The following is a 24,649-nucleotide window of genomic DNA, read 5'->3' as shown; positions in this document are numbered from 1 at the left end:
AAAGCTTTTGCTTCAAACATTCTTGAAAACTGTTTGGAAAATTAGGATACCACTGTCACTCCAGGAACTTCCTTCCTTTTTGGGTAACGGTCCACAAAGGGCTTCCATAGCTTACGGAGAGGTCAGGAAATCTTTTACCTAACATTCCTTTTCACAGTAGCATTGGAAAAAATCTGTATCTTACTCAAATACAGATTATGCAATCTGAACAACCTATAGCTGTAGAGTCAAGTCTTTGAACACATTCTAGTTTCCCCCTTACAGCACAACCAGTCCAAAAAGACAGAAGTTAGTTTACTTGGCTTCAGAGGACCTTACACAGTGAGGCAAGTGTTACTAGGTCTGCATGTTAAAGATAGAGTGAAGAACTTTTACTCATCCATTTTACTTTTTATTTTCTAATATCTGTATGTGATCACCTTTAAGGAAGTTGAGGGATAAGAACTCAGGAACATACCAGCTGCACTTTACAGATTAACAGCCACAAAAATAGAAAGCAACTATACAATCTCTGGGTTTCACAAAACTAGTTTTCATCTGTAACACTTGACACAACAAGACTAACTGCAACAAGTGAAAAAGCTACATCTGTAAAGTGCTGTTTTTGTTAGAAGTGGCTAAAAAAGCACAACTACAACAGATTTGGGTATTCGGTGGCTAGATTGTCGATGTCCTCCAAAACTTGCATTTCAGGCTCTGTGTTTTTTGATGAAATTGATGAGCCCATTTGTTGAGCTATCATGAGATGTCACTGGAGCATCTGACTCCAGTTCAGGCTCAATTTTCTTGGCAAGTTGTTTTCCAAGTTCAACTCTGCATTTATAAAAGCAGAAGAAAGAAAAACATTAGTGCTAACAACTTACAGTATTTACTACAATCCATTGATGTTAAAAATAGGTGCCAGTAAAAAGCAACTTGACAGTGACCGTTACAATGAATGTTTATCCCTTCACAAATTACTGACAAAGGTAATGTTATTCAACTCAGTGCCATTCATGAACAACTGGAGTTCTCACAGCTGCTTAGCTGAACAGTCAGCTCTCAAATTACAGGATGTCTAAAGAGAGGAAGTTTTGTTTTAGAAGTTAAGAGGAGTCTTTTCCCCTTCACTACTCATTTGTGTTATGCAGCCTGCCCCAATGCAGAATGCATTCAGCTTGCTGCTGTTCACTGTTGAACATGACATCACTCATAACACTGATTTGTAGCACCAAGACAAGGAAACCACAGCTGAGGTGCAGGCCTGGAAGCCTTTCCTTACACTACAGCATGCTATCCAGGAGTTACAGCCACAGACAGGATAAGAATCTAGGATATTCCAACAGCTGCAAGAAACTAGCCTGGTCCTGCACCATCCCCACATTCCATAGTTAGTTTTAGATACCATTCTAGATTTTCGTGTGTTGCAGTAAAAGCTGTACTTACTCCTATTCCACTCCTGATTTCAGAGTTTATAGCAGACAGCTTTTATTAGCTAGTCTTCCATCTTCAGTTTCTACTACAAAATTTTAGTTAAACAGTGTGCTGTGGTAGCACAGCTCTAAGAAAACACACACAAAGACCTATCCTTCAGCCTTTGAGAGCTTCATATAAACTGCTATTCTAGACCTGTAGAGCAAACTTGCTCTTCAAAATAACCCCTCACAGCATAAGTAGGTTTCACATGAGAAATCTTACTCATTTCCATTCCCTCTCCCCTGCATACGTCTTCATATATTATGTAGTACAGTTAACATTACTACAGATTAAAAAGAATCTCATTAGCTCCTAATTGTCTTCCATTTTTAAAAGTAAAAAAAGACAAACTCCTCATAAGGCTGCTGTTCTCCACATGGAGCTCTACCATGAGTCTTGGTCACACGTGCAGCCTTGTGTTAGACCTAGGGCTCGTATATATAAAGACATCTGCCAAGAATGTTCTTGCATCTCCAGCATAACAAAAGAGGTGGTCAGCCTTTTGCTTAACAGATGCCATTCAAACTGCCTACTTAATGTCTCTAGAGGAAAAATAATTATTTTTCCTCTTCCATATGGGAAATTTTCCCTTTCTAATTCTCAGAACATGTATTCAGCCTGCTTGACTATTTTACTCATTACTACTGCCTCTATTCTGCATTCATAGAATTTTTTATCAAACTAAACACAACTTTAAGGAGTTATCTTTATCTACAGAGTCATCATGCATGGCTGAACAAGGATACATGGTGACTTATCCCCCCCCAAATCTGTTTTCATTTAAAGCAAATTATTATATGATCATTTTAAGTATAACACTTTTTTCATTGTCTCCTCCAAGTCATGACAGATTAACAAATACCACAGTCAATAAGTATACAAGAAACAGATCAAGGAGACTTACCCCCACTGGTCATAACTGTTAATATCCCAGACAATTCCTTGAACAAATATCTTGTGCTCATACATGGCTGTAAGCAGAAAGAGATTTATCAGTAAGCTTTATCAGAAAGTCTTAATAAACATTCACAGATGAGAGATCAATCTACTTACCAATGATGGCTCCCAGAGTGAAAGGGTTGAGTTTTGTAAACACAATGGAATTGGTTGGTCGATTTCCCTCAAAGACCTTTCAAAACAAGAGTTCCATTGTTACCCAGTACATGGTAAAACTCACATCAGAAACTTGCAGTTAATATTCCTTATAGCTCACATTGAATTATCTGTATTAGCAGCAAATACAAAATCCTGAAAGCTTTAAAGGCTAACGACTTCAACAATAAAAACATTTTCATGTTTTATTACAAACACAATGGCAAAATTTTGTCTCCAAGCACTGTTACTGGCTACTATAGGCTACAGGAAGGAGTAAAATACAAGTCAGTATCCCAGGGGCAGGGATACAATAGCTCATCTTTTCTGAAATGCCGCAAAAGGCTTCCAGATCAGCATGCTTTAGCAAGAGCGCCATTCACAGACCGCTCCACTAGACCTGACAAGGCAAAACCTGTAACACAACCTTCAGGGCTGTCAAGACAGTAGCACTTGACAGCCACCGGAGGGCACTGCCCCACTGGCAAACTCCGTCGAGCAGCAGACCAACACAATGCCCTCACCACCGCTGTATCTAACTAGAGCAAAGCTGTCAAGTGCCGAAAACTGGTTACCTTATGGGGAAGAAGCTTCTCCAGAGCATCTCCGCTCAGTCCTGCCGCTTGAAGTTCCTTACGAGCTTCATCAGCAGTCTTTCCTTTCATCAAGGCCTCAGTCTGAGCAAGGAAATTGGCCAAAAGGATCTAGCAAGTAGAAATAAAAACCATCAACTGAAGCTACTGTTTCCTTAGCTGGAATAGTGATACCCAGGTGCTTGAATCTAGACCGAGAACAAGTCCAGAGTTACAACCCTTGTTCTTAACACTATGGCAGTAAAATGTGCAGTAGTTTTAAACTGTATATTGCCCACTACTGCTTTTTACCTCAGTGCTGGAAGACTCTATTACTATTTTAATAGTGCATGTATCCACAGCCAGCCAGGATGGTTTTGCAGAATCCTGTCCCTGCTGAAACCGAGAGCATGCCTCCCAGTGACCACAAAGGAGTTGGGGTTTCACACACCCCTTTCATCCACTATAGTCTGTACTTTCATCCCATGCTACACCATATACGTGGAAAGCAAAGATTAGTCAAAAGTAACCAGCTAAGATCTACCTACTCTATATGAAGGTAAACCCCCCCAGCATACCATATACCAATCCCTACCAATACAGTAGTTTAGTTTCCTATTCCCTGCCTCATGTTAGCTTGCAAAATCATATGTGGTTTTGTCCTACCAGTTACACTGAAGATAAACTTCTACTGTATTGACACTTGAATGAAACCTTTTCTCCCCTTCTTTTGCAAAAAGTCATCTAAAACTTTCACCTGTACTTGGTGTTACTTGACAAAAAATTACTATTACACCATTTAAATAGCACTTGCAATCTGAAATCATGACAAGATTGATATGTAGTTAGGAAAGACACTTTTTCTGAAGTATGCAGTAAGTAGTAGTAAGAGATTTTTTCTACCTATGGAACTTAAAAAACTGTTAGACACAGTTCATTGGAAATCCTTAGCTGGATGATACGTTACATGTAATAATTTGATATTAATTGGATATTTTTAAAGAAAATATCTGTGTACAGATGGCTATTACCCTAACCATGCTAGCATACTCACTAAATTTTGTCCTAGATTTTAAGACTTGCAACAGCACCTCTGAGGAAGTTTTTGTAAGCTCCGAGAACTTGCTGCTTCCTACTCTGCAAGAATTACACTCCTTACAATTCTTCTTACAAGGAATTTTCTTTCCAAACACCTAATTGCTCAACTCTTCCCAGCCTCAGCAGGCCAACAGGCCACACCATTGATCTGCCTCAAGAGCTGTGGCTGCAATTTCTTCAAGAACAAAAATATCACTGTATTACATATAAAATGTAACTATAATTTAGATATTTTCAAACCTATTGTGAATGCGCACAGAGTCTATGTGCATAGTTTCAAATGGACATTGAGAAATCTCACACATTGCAATACTGAATAAGCTTCAGTGCCTTCACCCACAAGAAAATATGGGTGCCCTGACAAAGGACTTATTACCTTGTGATGCAAGCCATTTCTGACTGGATGCTGGGTCTGGACTGGGATCAAAAAGTCACAGGGAATCATGCGAGTTCCTGTAAGAAAAGCCATGTTAATAAGCCTGCAACAGGAAAGTCTTAAAACAACCTTCAATTCTCACCCCACTTTCAGAGTTACTGGAAGATTCAGCCACTTTAAAAAGCTTTTTAAAAAAGCTTTTTTTGTTAACAGCAGGGGGAAGTGGCAACACAGCTCTGTAGTTTCAGCTTTAGTCGACCCTCCTTATCGTAGGGTTAAAACCTGCATCTTGTAGCCTTCTAAAGGCACTAATTAAGAGCACCATAGCAAAGTGATGCTACTTTAGGCAAGAGTCCAATGTCTAAACCAATGTCAATTCTGTAGGCTCTTTTGCAGCTTTGTAGCCATTCAGAATTTAATTCCAAAAGAAGGTATAGAATAGTTTCAGTTTACCTTGATGAATGAGCTGGTAAAAAGCATGCTGCCCATTGGTGCCAGGCTCTCCCCACACAATAGGGCCAGTACTGTAGTCCACACGAGAGCCTTTCTTGGTAATGTATTTGCCATTAGATTCCATATCACCCTAGAAAAGGGAATGTCAGTATCACTGTTCTTGCAGAAGCACACAGTATCAGTAGAAGTTTCCATACATACTTCAACTATAATGAAATTTCTATAAACAAGCAGCACTCATAAGTATCAGTGATATAGCTGCTTAATTTATGGACACCAAGATAATGGACATTTTATAAAACAAAATCTGTAGATTAACTGAGCAAATAAGCCGATATCAACCTTGGCACCAGTCTCTTTAGGCCCTTGATTACATGAATTTATGTGATTGCAATTTTAACCTAGAAACATCCATTCAGGTCCTAGAACCAGGGCAGATGCATATCTACAAATTTGCTTCTTGAAATCTTTACTCTGTCTGACTCTTACCTGCTGGAAGTAGGCAGCAAAGCGGTGCATGTATTGGTCATAGGGCAGGAGGGCATGGGTTTCACATCCATAGCAATTTATATACCAGACCCCTAGCATGGCCAACAGAACAGGCATGTTCTTCTCCAGTGGGGCAGTGTGGAAATGATTATCCTATATGACACAAAGGAAAAGAATTACCCTTTCGATAAAGCAATTGTCACCCTTCCCAACTCTTAAATTGTTTTTGTTGTTGTTTTGATCCAGAGAGAGCATCCTAAGCGGTCATTTTAGAAACACTGAGAAGACACGGGGAGCTGAACTTTAGAAACCAACCTGCTTTCAGTTATCTTACTAACAACTCTTAAAAGGAACAAATCTGAAATAGGCATCTATCACTCACCATCCAGTGGGCTCCTGCAAGCAGGCTTTCAAAGTTGTCAAAACCTAACAATAGAAAAAGTCAGTTTGTATTTACTATTATAACTCAAACTTGATTATTCTCAGACACAATCATAAAACAGTTGAGATTCCTCATATGCAGCAAGGCTCCCAACTACTAGTTGCATTTAAAGTTGCACTTTAACTTCTCCTGAAATTTGCATCCCACAGCCAGATATATTTAGCTATGATTAAAGCCTGGACTTCAGAGCAAGTCCAACTTCATGAAACAAACTTTTACTTAAAATCCCCATTGAAACAGAATGAGCAACTGGAAGACAGAGGCGTTAAAACCAGGCTCTGTATTAAAGGCTACATAGTTTCCAGCAAGTCTGAACACCTAGTCACTTCACAGCCAGTGGGAGACATGCCCTCAAATAACAGTGTAAAGTTAGTACACCAGGGATTTCTGTGTTCGTCTGAGGAGAAACAACTGTAATAAGGTCTTCTCAAAGAAAAAGGTCCCCCCCTTCCCTGTTGTCTTCACAATTAATCTGATTTTTCTTTGCTCTGTAATTAGGGTATTTAAATCACCATTTGTTTTCACTAATGAGTAGTTTAACTAGTACCATCCTTTCCTGCAAAGCCAGAAATCTCAATTCTGATATGGAAAAGTGGACATGAAGTGTTTGGCAATCCAGGCAGCATCTCTACCTGTGGTCAGAAGCCAGCTTTGGGAGACAAAGACATAAGAGCAAAAAGCACAGATACACTGGCATGTCAGCAGTCAGCACTAAATCTGTGTGACAGCAGAGATGAGTAGTTTATTGCAGACAAAACAGTAAGTGCCTAACTGAAGTTTATTTTGCTGTTCACATAGCTTTTTCTACACATAACTCCTATTCGTATTACAAAAACATCAAATCCAATGTTTTTCTAACCTCAGCCTAAGGGAATTCTAGCTTTTATTTAGAAAAATAAGTGACATTATGGTTTCACACTAAGTATCTGAAAGAAATGATGAGGCAACAAATGCAAGGCTGCTGAACAGTCTGCTCACCAAGAAACAGCAGTTCTTAGAGCTCTTTGACATTCACTGTGTAGTCTCCACCTGCACTTGAGATCAGAAATGCCAATGCTACCCCATAACAATACAAGTGGGTGGGGATCAATGTGGAGGGTCTATGTTTGCTCTATGATCAACTGCAGACAGAAACAGCATTCCTGTATCATTAGGCTCTACAGCCTAGAAGAACAAGTACTGTGGACAAAAAGTATTAACAGGGGAAGGAGATAGCAAACTGCTAAACAGAGCTTGTATGCAGAACTGGAGACATAGATTTTGATGTGTTGTGTGTATGTATTCACAGAAACTAAATACCCTACTCAAATAGTTTAGTTATGTCAAGCTGCAAGGTCTAGTTTTCAACACTACACAGCTTTATATAAATCAAGTACTTCTGGCTATGCAAGTGACTATGCCAGAGATGCAATTTGACTATTTTTACCTAAGTATGAGTAATTTCCAAAACCGCATTTACAGTACTAAAATTCCAACATTTCCACTGCATTAGAGATAGCTTTTTAGCACAAACATCCAACCACAGTAGGCTGGTTAAAAATAGTATTTGTCCCAAATCTGATCCACAGTCCACTATTGTTAATCCATTCCATAATTATATTCCTGAAGCAAACAGATTAATTCTTGACATTGTTACGCCATAGGGATACCTACCAATATGCAGGGCAATGGAGAGACCAATAGCAGACCACAGAGAGTAGCGACCACCAACCCACTGAAAACAAGAGATTGGTTTAGACAGGACAAATGCAAGGCTTTTAAATTCAAACTATTAGAAAATAGCACCATGTATTTAGACCACTGTCAGCAAAATCAATATTCCTTCTAGTGATAATTCACTATGTATTATATGGCATGGTTAAGGGAACCTGCACCTTACAGTAGCCCCCTAATGAATCCTCAAGTATGCATTTTTTGAGACTTCAGAGTTATCCTACTTGTCCAATTTATATAACATCTGTTGAAGCAGATCCCTTGATGATTCCAGTTCACTTCCAAATACTGAATTTGCAGCTTGTATTAACCGCTTTCTTAATATCACTCCTCTATAGGTAAAGCCTGCTTCAGCAAGATTATGATACTAAGGAAAGGTAATGCTCTAGGTTATTTCTAAACAGCAGCTTTAAGATCTAGTTTGTCAGGCATATAGTCAATGAGACCTAAAGCAACCTGTTTCTGATTAAGTATAAGGGCCAGGACTAAAGGCAGTATACTTACAATATGCATCTGCTATAAAATATCCAATTAGGCTCCTGTTTCTGACTGTTGACCTTTACAGGCCTAGGTTATATACAGTAGACTCAACCAGTCAAATGTCACAGCTTATAATAACTACTTACACAGCGAAATAAGCTAAGATTTGTATCTCCTGTTACCCAACAGCTGATTAGACAGCCAAGAATATAGAGGGCTCCTCTTCAGACCTTTGACTACAAGTTTTTAATGGAATGGCCAAGAGAAAGACTGTCTTGCTTGCCTGTTCTCAGTTTGCCTTTAGTTATGAGTCTTCAGGTGTTTCAGTACAGAGAATGTAACTACTACAGTTTAGGGGTTTTGGCAGTTTCTTCACATCTTGTTAACATTTTCTGAAGCAAGTTAGATTATTCTAATACTTAACATCTACCACAGAAAATTAGACATTTACTTACATCCCAAAACTCAAACATGTTCTCTGGGTCAATTCCAAAATCTTTAACTTTAGGCTAGAATAAAAACGTACGTAAGAACGTCATAAGCAAACCCAACATTCTTAAAAAGCTTTATGTCTAGCAAGTTAAAAAATTCAGTACCTATTAATACACAATTCCCCAATTACAGCCTCTATTTTAAAAATACATAGCATACATCAGAAAACAGTATACCTTCATTTCCAGAGATCACTATCACTATTCAGTATTCTCAAATAAAATCACTGACATACACTCATTTTCTGATCAATCTAAGTGGCAATATAGTTAAGAGTTGGACTGACATTCAGTTTACATTTAACAGAACCAGAATGGAAGGGAGGAACTTCACACCACAGTACCTGACAGCCCCTCAATTATTGCAGAGTCTTCTTCTAATTGCTATTGGTCTTTCTACTTCATATGTTTGAAAGAAACACCATACCAAGGTACATTATGATCATATGGTACAGATTATTCACACCTGCATCACTTCAGCACTTCCTTGGAGTCTAGGAGAGTAGTATTTATTTACATAATAACTACATTCACTCACACTTAAGCAGGTAACACTCATTAATAACAGGATAGTCATTTCAAGTATAAGAGATCTTGATTTCACATTTAAAGCTCTAACAGAAAAAGCACAAATCTATAATGAAGGTCCTATCTTGCTACAGTTCATTACTCTAGAAATGTTTCAGTTATTTCTTTAGCAGAAAAAAATATGCTTCCTTTCAAGAGGAAGGTTTACTATTGGTATTCAAGTAATGGTGTCTTAAAAGATAGGCTTCCTTACTGGATTTTAAAATGAGACCATCTTAAAAGGTACACAGGAAAAATAAAATAGATTTGTTATACTTACACCATTGGTAGACAAGGCAACAAAATGCTTGGCCACAGCTGAAGGCTTAATAAAAATAAACAGATTGTTAGATCTAGAATGCTAATTATTTGATTTCTAGTCATAAAGTTGACCTGCTACCATATACATTTAAAGAAAATACTGTTGACTATCAGTTATTTTTGCCCTCATTCACATCATTCACATTCAGTGTGGTATCTAGCAGCATGCTTGTCTGAAGATAACATTCTGATAACATTCTCAGGAAGCCCTCTGGAAGCAGTCACTGCTTGGAGCAGCACACTATTTCCTTAAGAGTATGTTATCAGTTTGGAACATCACTACCACCACTTTGGAGCAGATGGAGTTTGTTGTACATGCACTACCCTTCCGGCTAGAGTCAAAAGATCAAGATAACTGGAGTTACTGATAAGTCTCCATTTCCAGATTTAGACTTTGGTCTTTCAGTAAGTGTTCTGGTGAACAAAGACGAGTTGTCTGCAACAGTAGTGTAAAGAGGAATTTCAAAGCCCAGCTTTCAAACCAAGCACAGCTACCCTGACTACAACAGGTTAAAGACCATCTTAGTTACCTCAGCAGGCAGTATCTGCTTTTTTCTTAGAAATAAGAGAGAATGATCCAAATACAAGGTTTCTATTTATATCATAGCCATCTGCCATAGAAGTATCATTATATCCCTCCAACCATAGCTTCATTTCTAGTTTTTAAAGATTTGCCAAGAATTGGAAGGTAATATCACACAGACACCATATTCTTGGATTTCTGTATCAGTGGTTCCACCAAATTAAGCCAGCTCCAAGGCAAATGGTACACTATTACTGAACAGGCAGGATTTGGGAGAATAATGCATGACAACCATTTATAATGAAAAACTAGTGGTTTTATCACTTTGATCAGACATAACAGCCTGTCACTAACCATGAAGTACTGAAATGTCATATCTATAGCATTTGCTGAACTATACAGCTTACGTTTGGGCAGCTATTGGCTCTGCTCCAAAGCACACAGAATGACCAGGGAGAAACCACACAATGGAAAGCTGTTGCATTCTGTTACGTAACCTAAAAATATCAGACTTACATCATTAGCAGCATGTAAGAACCACTCTTTAGCTGTTTCTGCATTGGTGATAGTTTCTTGCGTGGTGAAAGTCTGCACATTGGAAAACAAGGAAGTATGTAAAACACTGTACTTAAACCTGAAAGAAGCTCAGGCTACTGAAATGTATGTTCCAGATAATCAGAGCAGAATTATTCTACATGTTCATAATAGGCAGCTGCTTGCAAAAATGCAAGCTTATAAATCCAGTGAAGACTATTGTTTCTGAATTTATCTATCTAGCTTTAAACTAGCATATATCTGGAATTCAAATAATTATTCCCTAGTTCCTACCGTCCCTCCCCTAAACTGTTATGCAAAACCTTGAGACTAAAATTTTCTACTTTAGTCTTTCACTAAATACGAAGTTTTACCATTCAACTAAAAAGGAACTAATTGAGTATCAACCTATCTGGATTGTCCTCTTGTTCAACTCCTACTTTTTCATGTAGGAACACTCATTTCTGCTAAGCTTCATTTTGCTGATTAGAGGAAAACATTTTCCTGCTTCATGAAGTGTGCACAGAAGTTCAGTCATGCAGTTTTGCAAGTATCTACAACCATTCTGATTTACTCAACCATCAAAATTTAGCTTTAAGGGGGAACACTAGATTCAACCTAGTCTCATCCATCTCCAGAAATATTTCATTATGAAACACAGGTCTGTTATGGAAAACAAAAAAACACCATTCATCCTCTTCCAAATATATCCAATTATCTAACTACAGTCTGGCAAACAGAAATTGAAGTGTTACTCTTTCAATTTGGCAGTCTTCCAAGCCTTTGAACCGTGATCCTTGAACTCAATTATTCAAAGTGGCCATTAGTATTACTTTGTGAAGTTTCCTTATTATTCCATAAGCTGTTGCTCAGCTGCAGTATTGCCAAGATAAGATAATGAGCACCACTGCAGAGCATGGCCAGCATTACACACATGTTCATTTGTTGCAGATTTTCAACAGCAAAAAGGTTCTACTGTGCTTTACAAATGAAGGCAACCCAAGTTACATAACTATGAAGTTTCCTCTGCTGAGACAGAAGCATTCTTCAAAGGAAGATGGCAGCTAGCAGTTACACTTACAGAATAAGTTATTAACAAGGCAAGACTTAAAAAAGGCAGCTATTAAATCTGCATTCAGAAATGTGTCATCTTATAAACTACCAGCAGACTATCTTTACCTCTTTAACTACAGAATTTTAGTATTTATAGTGCTCAAGGAACTCAGCATTTAAGTTACTTAGGTGAAGATACTTTGCTACTACCCTAAAACAGACTGAAGATTCCCAAACTACATACAATTCATTAATTCAAAACATTAATGCAAAAACCAGAACACTTAACAAGTAACACTGTACTTTATCTAAAGGACGAAAAGTAACTTCAAATAAAAGGAAGGAATGAAACAACAGGATCTTGAATTTCAAAGAATTAACTACATAGGATCCTACCTTCCACCCAGAGAGAAGTACAGTAAAATAAACTTTTGTGAATAATACTTAAACTTGTGTTGACTGAGAAATACACACTAGACAACATGAAATTGCTCATGTGTCTTACTTGTTTAGGTTAAGTAATTTTCAGCACTTGACTTCTGGATTCCTACGTCTTTCTGTAGCAACACAAGCTTGTACTGCAAGTTTAGGATGAATCACAACAGGTCTGTTTAGAAATATTCTATACTAGAAGTCCCTAATCTAGATCTTCCTGTGGATAGATCTCTATTCTGACTCAGTCCTTTACAGTTAGAGAAAGTCACAACCCCAGTGCTTGTATTAGACATACCTTTGATGCAATGATGAAGAGCGTTGTGTCTGGTTTAAGCTCAGCCAGGGTTTTGGCTATATGAGTACCATCAATGTTGGATACAAACCAAACACGAGGGCCTCCCTTGGAATATGGTTTCAGGGCTTCAGTTACCATCAGAGGGCCCTGGATAGAAGCAACAATTATATTTTATCTTCATTGCAAGCATGTAAACACAAAAAGATGTTGGAGATGTATGGAATTCAGGAGCTTACCAGGTCAGAGCCACCAATCCCAATATTGACCACATCAGTGATAGCCTTTCCAGTGTAGCCTTTCCATTCACCGCTACGGACTCTCTGCAGCAAAAAAAAACCTGCCATGACTATTTTATACTTACAGTAAAATTAGTGATTCTAACATTGGAAATAGGTTGTGTTTTCAGGCATTGATGTAGAAAGTCTCCAAAGACAACTTTCAAACTTCTAGATTTTAAAGCCCACACTCAAAGCTACCTTCTCAGCTAGACATTTGGTTATGTCTAAGACGACACTTCATTAAGTGTTAGAAGTCTAATGCACAAATCTAGAAAACACACTGCAAGATCAAACTCTCCTTCTCTGTGGACTGCTATAGCATTCACAACAGAGTTTTGGCAAAGGCAAAAGAAATCAAGCTAAAAATGAAAAAATCTTGGGTATTAAACTATTTGTGACAAATACTTGAACCTTAAAGGGTTCTTTAATTAGAAGCAACATCACTAACTAAACCGGAAGACATTAAGATATGAATAAAGCCATGCAGGTAGATATTTATTGGCAATCCAAACATTCAAAAAGCTTTCCTATTGCACGTATGTTTTGCACTAAGATTTATTTCTGGGCTTCACCTTTAACAGCACATAGCAAGAATAGAGCAGAAACCTGTACTGTTTTAACAGTCACTGATACTTCTAACAAACAAAATTACAATCATTAAGTAATACCAAAAGACTGCATTGAATTTTGTCTATTATGTACCACCATTTAATTGGAACATTAAATTTGTTCCAATCACAAAAGGAATCTTTCTATTATCATGCACACTTCTACATACATTCCCCAATCCTAAAGCAGTTTTTCTACAACAAATCACCTGGTTATGCTGATAATTGCTCTCCTTCCCTACAGATGTTTAAATTAAAGCTTTCTATTTTTCTAAACAGAAAATCCATTCCTGTAGCCGTAGATGATGTTGCCATAGTTTTAAAGTCTCATCTGTCTTAGTGAGTCGACTGAAACAAGCATCTTGTTAGTCTTTCCAAAGGAACTGCTTAACATGATTTTTGTTTTGCAGAGAAGATACATCTGCATGTAAAGTGATATTCACAGGCTCTGATGATTGAAACCATCTAGCAATGGAGAGAGTGGCAGCAGTGAAAACTCTTGTTTTGCACTACCAAATCTTAATCAGCTAAAAACTCTACAGCAGAAAACAGACCATTGAATCCCTGTGGCAATTCAATTCTTTCTGAAGAAACTACCAAATTCAGACCAATTAGTGTCAGTTATTGTGGTTTTGGCATTTATCCATTAGGAAATGGACATAATCCAGGCTCATTTTGTATAGGTTAACAAGTATGAGTTGGCAGTGATACTGGCCACTACCACCTGGATAAGACTCACAATAGCAACCAAGCAGGTCCAGTTCCTCACGGACATGTTTAAAATATACTAAAACTATTTGGTGAGCTTTTACCGATTTGTTTTATCACACAAATTTGACATTGTTAGAGGGCTCTAAGTTCTTTAGAGCATTTCCTTGACTAATCTGACAGATGTCTATTTTAAAGACGTACAGAATCAAAGAACAATTAATGATCTTTGAAGATAATGGTTAATTGCTGTATCTAACTAGGGAACAAAAAAAACTTTCATGCTGCTAAAGCTGCAAACAGAATAGAATCATAAAGCAATCTGACCTAAATGCACAAGATATTTAGGAAACTATTGAAGTAGACCATAATCAAGTTGCAAGTGATCTGTGAGCTTCCACCTCTCTCTTGATTTCACACAAATTTTAAGATGGAGTTTCTACTTGACAGAGTCTTGTTGTTGAAAAATTAGCAAGAAGAATTAAGACAATATTTGAATGGTACTTAATGATTTACAAGACTTCTGAAGTAAATACAAGGTTACTGCTAAAAGAGCAAGGTCCAGAGATTCCATTAAAGAAAAATCCAACTGGCAACGAAGAGAAAAGCCAACATACTAAAACCAGCTCTAACTCCATGCTTGAGCCATAACTATTATAACCCTCAAACAAGGACATTAATAATTCATGTCAACCAGCCTACCATCAATGCTTCACAATACACATGTCAGAACCTGGCTGAGTATAGAACAAATACATCAAAAATAAGCTATGGTGCTACTTTATACCTGGCAGAAGTGTTTCATTTTGTCCAACACTTTGTTTACTTCTGGAACAACATCCTTCCCATCTACAAGTATTGGCACATTGGAACGATTTCTTAGAGCAATATGAAGCACAGCTCGGTTCTGAAACAAGAAGAGGAAAAAAATAGATGAAGCTAGTCCCAAATTATACTCAGGGGCCTCAGGTGCCTCATCCAGAGGGCAGTACAATCTTCAAGACTTAGAAGTCCTTTAGATTAACTGGAATTAGCAGAGCAGTAGTTTGTGTGCGTACGTGTATACAAACACACTCATCACCAGCTAAGTCACCCTCTCACTTCACAGAATCAATGGAGAGGGCTTAAAAAGCATATAATATGCACAGAAAACAAATAGCTTATTTGTTTACTTCAAAAAGAAAACTCAAGATCCCTTGAAAAGCATTTAATGATTGAGGTTCAGAGTTCTGCAATATTCAGTGTTCTGATCTTAATCAATTTGGCATGCTTCAGGTATACAAGGATGAAGTTGTTTCCTATTAATGATGATACTGAAAATCAATTATAACAAGCAAAGTTATTTTCTCTAGTATTTTCTCAATTGTCCCCAGTACTTCATTTCCTATAGGAAGAGAAAAAAATATGTATTTAAAACATTTGACAAAGGAATACAATAGCCACGTTTTTCTATCCACTGCCCACACTTAAAAGTTCCCTGAATATTTGCACACCAGGTATGTAGGTGATAGTTGTGTTATGAGAAAAAAATCTGTTAGCATGTACCATCTTATACAGTTATACACAAGCCAAAAGCACTGAAATTTGGCCTGTGATTTGCCTGTTCAGGAGCTTAACAGCTTTAATCTAGAATGAAGGAGTTATTCAATACTAATGAACAAATTAAAAAATTAGTCTGCTCTACCTCATTGTTCCTCGCTACAATGAGAGGCATTGTGAGACAAAGACAACACAGACAATATGCACTGCCAAGTTATGATTTAAATACCAAATGCTAATTCAAAAATCATTGAGTTTGTGGTTACTGACTTGGAATATGAAAAAGCCCATTCAGCTGGTAATTGTCAAAGTGTACCCACTTAAGTTTGGGGTGAACAGAGGCAATTTTTTTGCAACACTCAGCCATGGAACACTATTATTTGGTAAATAATGCTCACTATCAGGCTTGAAGGAAGCTTTGTCTTGATCAAGAGAAGCAATCGTATTTGACCTGATGTCTACTGTTAAACCAAAGTATTTTCTAAATATGGGCTGGGCTATGAAGATTGTCCCCATAACGAGTGGTCAGATATGAGTTACCTTGTAATGCACTGTCTTTGTGCCATATCAAGCTGCAAGTTTTAACTCAGCTGGGACAAACACCTGGCAATGACACACTTGGGTGTACTATAAAGAATTTCCACATAAGCACACCTCCATGCAGCCAATGCCTGCAGCATCAAATACAGACAAGTCTTAAATACTTAAGACAAATAGGTAAAAAATGTTCTAAATCAGAACAAGAGTAGTGGACAAGTCAGTTCTTGCCATTAAGCAGTTCCCTTCTGTCTTACTGCTTTAGGTTTATTCATTCGTGCTGTTTGATAGCATCCTGTTTTTAAGGTCTCATGATAATTTCACATTGTCCACAGTCATATCCCAGAGTCAAACCAACATGATTTGATATTCTATACAAACAGAAAAATTAAACAAACCAAATCTAATTTCAAGTCAACTTCTGAATGTAAATGAGAAACAGCCTGATAATGAAACAGAGGTTTCTAGACTCATCATGCAGGTAATAGCTACATGAAGTTGCCGTATCAAGACAGCAGGAAAATGAGCAAGCAGGAAAAACCAAACACATCACAGTTTAATATTGTCTTTAAGTGCTTTCTGTGAAAACTGCACCCTTCTGAGAAGACTTCAGCTGCTATGTTTGCTCTCATGTAGACAATGAAGAGTAGCTCCATAACATATGGCCAGAGATGGGCTAACCCTGTAATAATTTGTGTTACGTGGGGCTAGTAAGAGGCAGTATCTGAGAAAACAATCCTCCAGGTAGATTTAAGACTTATTGCCCTCTTTTCCCACTAGCTAGAATTACATCTGTGAATTGAAGGCATTAATACAGAAGGAAGAGGAATCATTTTTCCAGTGAAGCTTTGTCTGTTTCTGCCCGTGCATTTTTACAAACACATAGCATTCAAACAATACAATGTCCAACTGCTGAGTTGCTTTAAGCAAACAGCTTGTGCAACAGCTAAATCAGTCAATAACCAAGCCAAAGGAAATACTGAGCTCTGATTTTACCTCAAACATACTAAATAGTCTTTAATGTTTAAGGCAGGCTAATAAATCACATTATACTGTTGAGTTTACAGTTTTCATCCTATTTTTAATTTCAGGGAAGAGGTACAGTTGGTTTTCTGTATGTTTTAGTGAAGATTTAACCATAATTACAACCTTCAGATCTACAAAAAGAGCAAGATATTCATCCTCTTACTGAAATTGGTGGCTAATTTCCCAAGACTGTTTATAGTCTCTACTGTTAAACGTACACAAAGAGAAGCAGCATCAAAAACCCAAAGCAGAAAGTCTTATACAATCCTCACTAAAACTTTGCAGGCAGTTTACTAAGCTTTATGAACATTGACATTAGGCAAAAGCAGCATGTAAGGGACACCTGGAATGCAATACTCTGCTCCACGCCCTTTGCAAGATCTAACTCATCTTCCCATCTACAAAAAAGGGAAGAGAAGATAAATTTTTTTTTAGAGATTTTGGTGGTATTTTTTAAGATGTGTGTTGAAGGGAGGATTGAATAGCTTTATTCACACACACTTTCTTTTGTCTGTCAAAGCTGTAAGAATTCCTCATGTAAGTAGTTCAACAAACATTGCAACCACTCACTATTTCAGAGTAACAATTAGAACAAGTTTTTTCAAGACTTAGAGATGCGTGAACATCTATAATATATAGGCACAACTGAGGGGAAAGAAGCATGGACAGAAATAGCCTTACCTCAGTGAAGTTGATCTTCTCTCCACTGAACATGCACTCTCTGGCACTCTCCACACCCCTTGACTTTGCCTGAGAAATGTAAAAATAGATTCCTCTTAAAAATAGTAGGAAGTCAACATGCACTACAAAGGTCCAGCTACACTGAAGAGTATGAACATCCACCACAAGACAGTGAAACAAGAATCATTGTATTGGATTAAAAGACTAGATTCCAGATTTAAAATTTATTCTCTTATTTTAAAGCAAGTATTTTTATGCAGGCTGTTTATTTCCTTAAGAGGTTACACAGTAACATGCACTGAATGACCAAGATGCAATGAATCCTTCTCAATTACTCAGTTTCATCTTGTCATACTGCTACAGGATTCATTAATGATTCTTTGTACCAGCTTAATTTTTTTTTCAACTGAAATGTAGCAGAAGTAATTTTGCTATAGCCATTTTTGCTAGTTCTTCCCATTTTAAAAATCTGTCCCCTACCTGGTCTAAGCTGTTGGCTGATCCAATAGTTAAGGAAGGGTTGTAAATACGGATACCATGCTAAATTGAAGTTAGTGACACAAACTACTTCCTTAAAATACATCCAACTGCAAATGAATCTCAAAACTAAGACTACATGACATATGAAGCATTGTTTCAACTGCAGGTATAGAAGACATGACTTTCTCTTACAACTTCATATGAATCTCTCCTATTTTACTGCAGACCTCAATAATAGAGCCATATGCCAGCTGGTCCATTACACAGACAAAAATCTTTTCAGTGAGCACAAGAAACAGATCTGCACATTGAAAAATTGCTTTGTACCTTGTGGCTAAAGGAAAATGCAAGACTTTGAACAGTGCCAAGATTTGTAAACAGATGCCTTTTAACTTTGATGGTCTCTCAGAGCTAAATGTATAAGCAATGCCGGAATAATCAGTTGCAGGTAAAAGTTAACTTTAAAAAAATTTTTATTAATTCAAGAGTTACCAGTTCCATCAGCATTTTCATCACTTCTTCTGTAACAAGGTTCTTTGAATAATCCAGTAAGATATCCCCATGATCAGTATTCAAAGTCAAGCTGTCAAAACAAACAGGTTGTTTAATTGCACATTCCTAAAGAGTGACTCTTTCAAACAAGACAATGATAACTCCTCTACAGATTACAAAATAATTGGAATCCTAATTATACTAAGTTAGCAAAGATGACCCGAGGGACCAATTTGCCCCACAAGTTTCATAAAATGACTTAGTGTGTTGTTTTAATTAAAGACCATGGTTTTCAACAAGCTAAATTACAGTGTCCACTTTCTACTTGTGAAAGTCCAAATACAATGAAGTATATTTAATGCACAGTTGGACAACCACATTCTGTTTTCACTGAGCAATTGCATTATTGCATTCTGTAGCAATAATTGGCCTTCTCCTAATATATCATAGATAAAAAGCTTACCACATTATTTTGTTGCTAAAAAATTAAACTTTCTTCCTAACAGGTCTTCTCAACAAAGAGTCATTCTTTTATATGGAAACTTGAACAAGCCTGATTTAAAAATCTATACAGCTTCACGTACAGAAGCATTCTGTCAACTACTATGCAGAATTAAACCCTATTTGTGCATGGTGTAGTCTCACTGTCCTCACTGACTCAGTGGAAGTGTCCAAATGATTTAACTAATCCTCATCTGAAGGTTATAGCCTAAGACTTCAAAATACAAGCACTTTTAGATTTACAATGGAGCTGGAACATGAAAATGGTAGCACAATATAAAGCAAGTGAGTCCGTTTGTATTCATTAGCCTGGTATTTATGTGAAAAGTTCTACAGTCCCTCTAGTCCTTTACTACCCATTTCTTTGCGCTAATTGACAGCCAAATATACACATTTACTCTAAACTGACAAATTGAAGTTCTGTTTCAGTAGTCCTTCTCTAAAAGCACAGAAGGCCTTTTACATCTTACTCTCACTTTTGCTTCACATACAAAAGCCACAGGAAATTGCATGCATCTACATTCTCAATGTTTCCACATTGTTCATTATCTCCCCTGCTTTTTCTTTCCCAATACTTGAGCACAGAAGTACGCGCTGTTATTTTAGTGACCACATATACCAGAGACTTCACAGGGACAAACCATGGCGTAATTGCTATTCCAAACAGATATAATATGACAGTATAGGCAAGATTCTATGAAGGAAGAATGGAGCTGACCTTGCAATAACAGTAATAATCAGCGAGGCCTAGACATTTGGGTGGTTTCATTAACTTGAGGAAAAACACAGTAACATGTCCTTTTTCTGGTCTTAAAATACAAGAGACACTAAATAAGGAAAGAAAGGTGTCTTCAAGCACAATCTTAGAAGAGTGTTTCTTTTATAGGCAAGAACATGAGGCAAGTAAGAAAAAACAGTATCAACACTGTTAATCGCCCTTCTCTTCAGTGGGCAGCAAACAGTAATCCTGAAATCCTGACCATCCAGCACAAGGATACCTGGAATACGGCTAGCTAAGGGAAGGACTGTTACCTCTCACCTGCCAAATTTGCTATTTATTGACACATTACAGAAGAATAATAAGAACAAATCCTTAGTCTTTCTATTTGAGATTTCAAGTCTTTTTATTTGAGATTTGACACAATTTATTTACAGACAGGTCTCAGATTTGAACACATTTTACTAATGATACAAGGCCATTGGTATACTAATACTTCTTCAGTTTAGAGAAACAGAACTCTTAAAATCCTCATCTACAGTTTAATATAGAACACTGGGAAAGACTATCTTTCTACTTCACGAACATGAAATCCTTACAATCTTTTCTTTATGTTTACCTGACCTATGCCTTACTTCTACAATTCACTGTTACTTTACTTACATCAATTAAAAAAAAAAAAAAAAATCAATCTCATTAGACCCAGAAGGCAAAATATCCCATTGAATTCTGGCTGGAATTAAATCACTACTTATCTGAAAAAACTGCAGAAAGACAGCCTCCCAAGACATGTCATGCGAAAAAGCAAGCAATAGCTACCAGATATAACTTGACACACACAAGGTTGAACACACAGCATGCAATGTAATCTCATCTTAAACCCCTAAACCAAGGGATCCATGCTTCAAACAGAAGCCCCAAACGCTGCAGCTCGGTTGCTTTCTGCTACACTACCCATTCTGCAATGCAGCAGCTAATGGTAGTGCTACCCAGGTGGAACAAGAGCCTTGTCACGTAAGCCACATCCACATTTCAGTAATGCAGCCCTTGACTGGAAGGTCACCTGCAGCATCTCAGAATTATTTTATCTCCCATCCAAATACAAACTAACACAACTGTATACAACCCCTATATGTATTATTACACACAGATTCCCCCATGGTAAGTTTTCCATTTAGTTTTCCATTTAGACTGGAGGCTCTTTCTGATCCTGCATAATGGACAAGCCAACTAGCAGGAATGTAACACTAGTGCTTTATATCTTGCACTAGCTATTTACATCAAGAGTACCTTCACCAGCATCCAGGTATCTATTATCTGATGAGTTTTATCATGGCTGCACCAGATCAGTTCTAACCCCTTCAAAACTAGTATAGAGTTTTTCTAGTGAACAACCAAGTTGTTAAGACCCACTGTTCCTACCAGACCTTGCATCTGGGTGGCAAAGCAAGCCAAAAGTGTGCCCTACAGGTTTGACTACACTCCCAATCAGGAAAACAGGATATACACATTCTGAGGAATAAAAGGACAAAAGGAAGAAAGGATTTTCTATTGATATCTGTAGGACACAATCAGTGAGTGTAAGGTTCTTATAACATTAAATACATACTTGTGCTCAGAGAGAAAATACTCAGATTAAAAATTTTTCACACCAGTCTGAAATTTCTCCAGAACCAGTATCAGGAATCACTTTTACATGGATATGAATTTCCCTTTTCCTTCTAAGAGAGATAGTCAATGATTTTATAACACCACCTAGCAAAATTAACTGAAATTTGTTCATAAAGATTAATTTCACATGAGTAGGGAGTGCAAACTAGAGAGGACCTTATGGCTAAGCCTCCAGACTGCTTAGGCTTTCAACAAATGTTAACTACCATTATCCTGCTGATCTGGCTCATAAAGTCGCAATCAGTGAGAAGTATACAAGCAGATCTGCCAACCCAGGTTGTCAGTTCTGCAACTGTATTTTGCTATGAGAAAGTTCTCCTGGTAGTCTAGAATGTATTGGTTTATCCGGAAACAGGACTGAAATAATGAAAAGAAAGGATTAAGATAGATTAAGTAAACTTAAAACACTTCAACTGTTTCCTATCCTTATGGGCAGCACAAAAGGACATTAATCTGGGCAGCTATTTGAACGAGAGAACCTTGGTAAAGAACATTTCACAAAAAATCTGATAAACACATTCTAGGAGACACAGTGACTACTTTCAGCATAGAGAAAACACATTAGAGATGAGCATATGCCTGTCAAATATCTCCTCCTTGGTTAACTGTACACAGTGACAGTGTAACACTCAAAAAAGTTTAAGTATGTTACACATTCACAAGAGCAATTAGATACACACTATATGAGACTGAGAAAATATATTTTATGGTTAAAGTAGCTTGGATAATAAAGTGACAGCCAATGAGATTAAGATGCAGTGCCATCCCCAGTAAGAATACTCACTTAAGCCATTCAGGAAGGAACATTATATATATACACACATATACATATATATACACCTTTTGATTTTAGCTAGCTTGCTTCAGCTTTCCTTTGTTCCAAGGATATTACCAAATTCAGTCTCTTGGGATACGCTAGAGATAAGGAAAACTTGCAACCAGAACTAGCTCTATTAGAGAAGAGCTAGTAGATTTAGAAGACAACATTAATGAAGTTCTTTAACAGTATAAAAAGTCCTGTTAGAAGAGCAGATGAAGTCAATACTCCAAAAATTTCATATACTTTTCCCATCAATCCAAACAATCTTTTCACTCTTGTATACTGGTATGCTGGACTTCATATGTGATGTTTAATTACAATTTAAGAAGTATCAAATGAGCTCAGAATGAAAGAAAAGTCGGTTTACCTCGGATGCTAATGAAAAGCTTGATACATGCAACAAGTCTTGTCTCAACACTTGAGAACAGAAGCTCATTGTAGCTATATTACCCAGGCTCACTTTAAAACTCAAGTCAGGGATGCATCTACACAGTATTAGACTTCTCTGATTGCTGGTATAGCCCAACAGTGTAGCCACACACATGACTTCCCAGACCACTGTCTCCACTGCACAGAAAACATTAGTCCCACTTAACAGGATGAAGCCGCTGAACGTTATCATACTGCTTCCACTTCTTACTTCCTCCTCCAGCAAAAATACGCTGCAACGCCTTTTCTGTAATACGGACAGCATGAGGCAAGGGAGGGCTACACCTGCTAAACATCCCCCCCGTTCCCCATCTCAGGGCAGGGGTAGGCACCGCCGCACTACTGACAGGTAGGAGCACACGGATGACGGCTCCTCGCGATCCTATCGCGGAGCTTATCATGACTAAGCACACGGGGACGAGAGACTGAGAAACGAAGGACCCATAATGCCGCTGCGCGAGCCGCAGCCCGGCGCTGTGCTTCCCGGCACGTACCCTGCTGCAAGGATGAGTCAAGGACAAGCGCGCACGGCCGCCCTCCTCTACGGGGGCTGCCGAGGAGCGCCCCCCCCGACCCGGGCGGGTGTGCTCGGCCCGCCATCGGCCTCCGGCCGGCCGGCGCGGCTTCAGCCAGCGGCAGCCGCCCTTCCCCAGCCCCCCCGCACGCCGGCGGGAGCGGCAGCCATCCGAGCAGCCGCGTGTGTGCACGCCGCTCCCCCGCGCTGGGCCCCGCTCCCGCTCCACCGCCGGCAGGGCGCATCCCCCCGCCCACGGCGAGGCCCCGTCGCTCCCGTGGCGCCCACCTGAGGGAGGACAGAGGGAGCCAGCCCCGCACAGCCCCGGGCCTCACACGCGGAAGCGCCCGGCGTGCCGGCAGCTGGAGGGCCCGGCAGGCTGCGGCGGTCGCTGGGGAGGGCAGGGGCGGCTGCTGCCCCGCTCAGCCGCGGGGGAAGGCGGGCGGGGGCCGCCCAGCCTCACCTGAGCTTCTGGAACCGATCCTTGTCGGCCTCGAATAGCTGCCGCAGGACGAGCTTGGAGGAGTTCGCCTTGTGCCACTCCACCAGCTTCTTGAAATGGGGGTCGCCGGACAGCGCCATGTTAGCGGCCAGGGAGGGCTGAGGCGGACACGGACTAGCGCACGGAAGCAACCACCGCGAGCAGAGCTACTGCTGCCGCCTCCGCTTTTATAGCGGCGACGCGGCCTCTTGCCGCCGGCCCCGCCCCGCCCCGGCCCTGGCCCCCCTCTCCTGTGCGGGCCTCTCCGCCGGGCGCTGGGATTCCCTCACTGCCGTGCCAGCGGGGAGGGAGGAGCGCTCAACCCGCCCGCGGGTCACTGTGAGAGGGAGGCGGTGGCGGCAGGGGCCGAGGCTGCCGGCCCGCAGGGTTCTGTACGGCTGGGCGTCGCGCGGGGCAGGAAACGCTAGTGGCCGCCGCGGAGGGGTCGCCGGCCCTCGGGGCTGCGCAGCGCACCCCGGCTGTAAATCCCGTCTTGCGGGAAGAGCGGTTTCCCCGTCACGGGGCACCTGTGCGAGGCGGCGGGCGCAGCGGTGCGGCTGGCCTTGCCACGCCGGCCGCCCCGCTCTCCCGCCCGCCCGCCGCGGGCAGCCGCCGCGGGCAGCCGCCGCGGTTGCGTCAGGGCTGCTGCTCGTGTCGGTACATAGGGAGTTGACCAGGTTAAAAATACTGTCTCTTCGCGGGGTTATTTTCATCCTGGGTCGGCCCCACGGCCTGGTCCTGCGTGGCGCAGCCCAGCTGAGGGGTTGGGGGAGCGTG

The 24,649-nt window shown here is 39.6% G+C and overlaps 1 protein-coding gene across 1 annotated transcript; it reads right to left on the bottom strand.

The window, feature by feature from the left end:
* Positions 1-689: 689 nt before the first annotated feature.
* Positions 690-24,079, bottom strand: GPI (glucose-6-phosphate isomerase; the record flags this gene model as incomplete). The annotated part of the gene is made up of 18 exons (XM_082005505.1): positions 23,855-24,079; positions 18,739-18,829; positions 17,767-17,835; positions 14,771-14,890; positions 12,626-12,709; positions 12,390-12,536; positions 10,589-10,660; positions 9,509-9,553; positions 8,626-8,679; positions 7,631-7,691; positions 5,918-5,961; positions 5,536-5,688; positions 5,047-5,176; positions 4,594-4,670; positions 3,123-3,251; positions 2,509-2,584; positions 2,360-2,426; positions 690-813 (listed from the first exon to the last, which is right to left on the bottom strand). Exons 1-18 carry the CDS (start codon positions 23,971-23,973, stop codon positions 690-692), a joined length of 1,662 nt encoding a protein of 553 aa, XP_081861631.1. The 5' UTR covers positions 23,974-24,079.
* Positions 24,080-24,649: the final 570 nt, after the last annotated feature.

The sequence above is a fragment of the Phaethon aethereus genome, assembly GCF_964289735.1.
Source record: "Phaethon aethereus genome assembly, chromosome: 13".
Taxonomy (NCBI): domain Eukaryota; kingdom Metazoa; phylum Chordata; class Aves; order Phaethontiformes; family Phaethontidae; genus Phaethon; species Phaethon aethereus.
The sequence above is the reverse complement of the archived record's forward strand: the minus strand, read 5'-3'. Positions and strand labels throughout refer to the sequence as shown.